Here is a 2,316-nt window from a genome sequence, read left to right as displayed (position 1 = left end):
GTGTGGACGTGAACGATATCGAAGCGCTCTTTTTGGTGACGTCTCGCGAGGCCCCATTGAACTTGCGCCATGAACCGCGCGTACGACCGGGCATAAGCGGCGGCGCGACCTCCGCGGTAGCGAGGGATGTCGACGCCGTGAACCACCACGCCGCCCAGCTCTTGCCGCGCGGGCGCGCCCTTTTCCTGAAGCGCCCACACCTCGACCGTGTCGCCGCGCGCGACCAAAGCCTCGGCCTCCCGTCTTACGCGGGGATCCGATCTATAATGCGTGTACGCCACGGCAGCGACCGATAGAGGCACGACCGGGCATTTACCGGTTCCCGAGCGATCGCGCCATGGGGGCGAGCACTTGTCGGCCCGGTCTAGCGGTTCGACGCCATCGCAGGCACTCTCGCCGCCACGTGCTTGTCTGCCCGAAGTGTCGGGGGCTGTACGTCCGGGAGGTACGCGTTTGCGGCCTCGACGGAACGGCCCTCAAACCCGCTGATCGCGATCCTTTGGTCGGCGAGGCGCTCGACCGCTACCATATTGAATCGCGACTCGGCATTGGCGGCATGGGCTGTGTGTACCGCGCCCGCCACCACGTTTTAGAGCGGTGGTACGCGATCAAGGTTCTGTTCGGGGACTTCTCTGCCGACGAAAAGTTCCAGGCGCGTTTTCGGCGCGAAGCCCAATCGATGAGCCGGGTACGGCATCCCAATGTGATTTCGGTTGAGGACTTCGGCACGACGCCGGGCGGACTGACCTACCTCGCGATGGAGTTGATCGAGGGTGAGACGCTCGAACAGACGATCGCCAGCTACGCCCCCATTCCACCGCAGCGTACCGCCTCACTGATGCGCCAAATAGCGCGCGGACTGCAGGCGGCCCACGAACGGGATTTGGTGCACCGCGACGTGAAGCCGTCGAACATCATGGTGTACCGCGAGGACGGTCGCGAGACGATCAAGCTCCTCGACTTTGGGGCCGTGGGTCTGCGCGCCGCACCGCAAGAAACACGACTCACGTCGGTCGGCCACATCATCGGCACGCCCACATACATGGCGCCGGAACAGACGAACGACGCCGCCGTCACCCCGTCCGCAGATTTGTACGCGCTGGGCGTCGTGGCTTACGAGATGGTGACCGGCGCGCCACCCTTTGAAGGTGAACGCCGCGCGGAAGTCTTGGTTCGGCACATTACCGAGCAGCCCGCCCCCCTGCCGAACCTCAATGGCTTAGGTCCTTTGGTTATGCGCCTTCTCGCAAAAAAGCCGGTGGACCGGCCGCCGGGGGCGCGCGAACTCGTGACAGAGCTCGATGCGCTGTTGAGCCGGCTCGCCGAACCGACGGAGATCTTGCAACGGCGAGCATCGGTCTCGCCCCAGATGCTCGAGCTGGCGGATGCCCAGAGCAAGAAGGACGAAGCCGATACGCTTTTGGGGCACGAAGACTTCGGACCGCTGATTCAAGACCACGACGACGGGTTCGGAGCCTGGGGGCCCGAGGTGCTCACGCCGGCGAACGTACCGGACCCCGCCCTACGACCGCCCTCACACGTGTCGGAAGAAGCGCCGCTCACCGACCCGGAGCAGTCACAACCAAACCCCGTTCTGTTCGAACCGGCGCGTCCGAGTAATGCGCCGGTCAATGCCGATGACGAAGACTCTGAAACTCAGGTTGACTACGACTACGAGTCGCTCGCCAACCTTGAGGGACTGCCCTCGCCCACGATGCCCGTCGATACACCGCCTCTGAATGGAGCGGACGGCCCGGAAGAAGTGATCGCCTCGTCGACGGTCCTCGATACACCCGAAGACGAGGCGCAGGCTGCGGGTGTGTCCCGAACAGTTGTTGATGCCGACCAGGTCGATGATGGTTTCGATTTTCCGCCGAGCGAAATCCAGGTTGCGGCTGACAGCATGAAAGCTGAGTTTTCGAAAACGCTGCCGGCGAGCGTGGATCTCGACTTGAGTGCATCGGATCCAACCATTGATCCGATCGACACGCAGAGCACGCCCGAAGCGGCGCGGCCAACGTTGCCCGTCGAAAGCGAAACCGTTCGCCGCGTGGCCGAGGCGGCGCAAACGCTACAGGCCGATGCCGGTCCAACGATCAGCGCACCGGCGCCCGTTTCCAGTGTCGACGATGATGACTTGGCGCTCGTCGTACCGAGTCCGCCCGGCGAGACCAAAGGTTCGGGCTGGGGTCGGTTGTTTTGGGTCGCCATCGTCGTGCTGTCACTGGCGTGTGTGGCCTTAGGCTGGATGCTGCTTGAGCGTCGCGGCTACATCGAACTCGACGGCGAAACGCCCACCGCGGTGAGCCCGCCGGC

General features: G+C 64.1%; 1 protein-coding gene; it reads left to right on the top strand.

The window, feature by feature from the left end:
• The first annotated feature begins 337 nt into the window (after positions 1 to 337).
• CHC_T00008569001 (Serine/threonine protein kinase (fragment) Endoplasmic reticulum membrane) lies at positions 338 to 2,316 on the top strand. XM_005712409.1 is given in 2 exon segments: positions 338 to 2,302; positions 2,303 to 2,316. A coding segment is annotated over 1 exon segment (1,965 nt), but the record flags the coding sequence as incomplete, so codon positions are not given.

This window comes from Chondrus crispus, genomic scaffold (genome assembly GCF_000350225.1).
Source record: "Chondrus crispus Stackhouse genomic scaffold, scaffold_853, whole genome shotgun sequence".
NCBI lineage: Eukaryota > Rhodophyta > Florideophyceae > Gigartinales > Gigartinaceae > Chondrus > Chondrus crispus.
The sequence above is the reverse complement of the archived record's forward strand: the minus strand, read 5'-3'. Positions and strand labels throughout refer to the sequence as shown.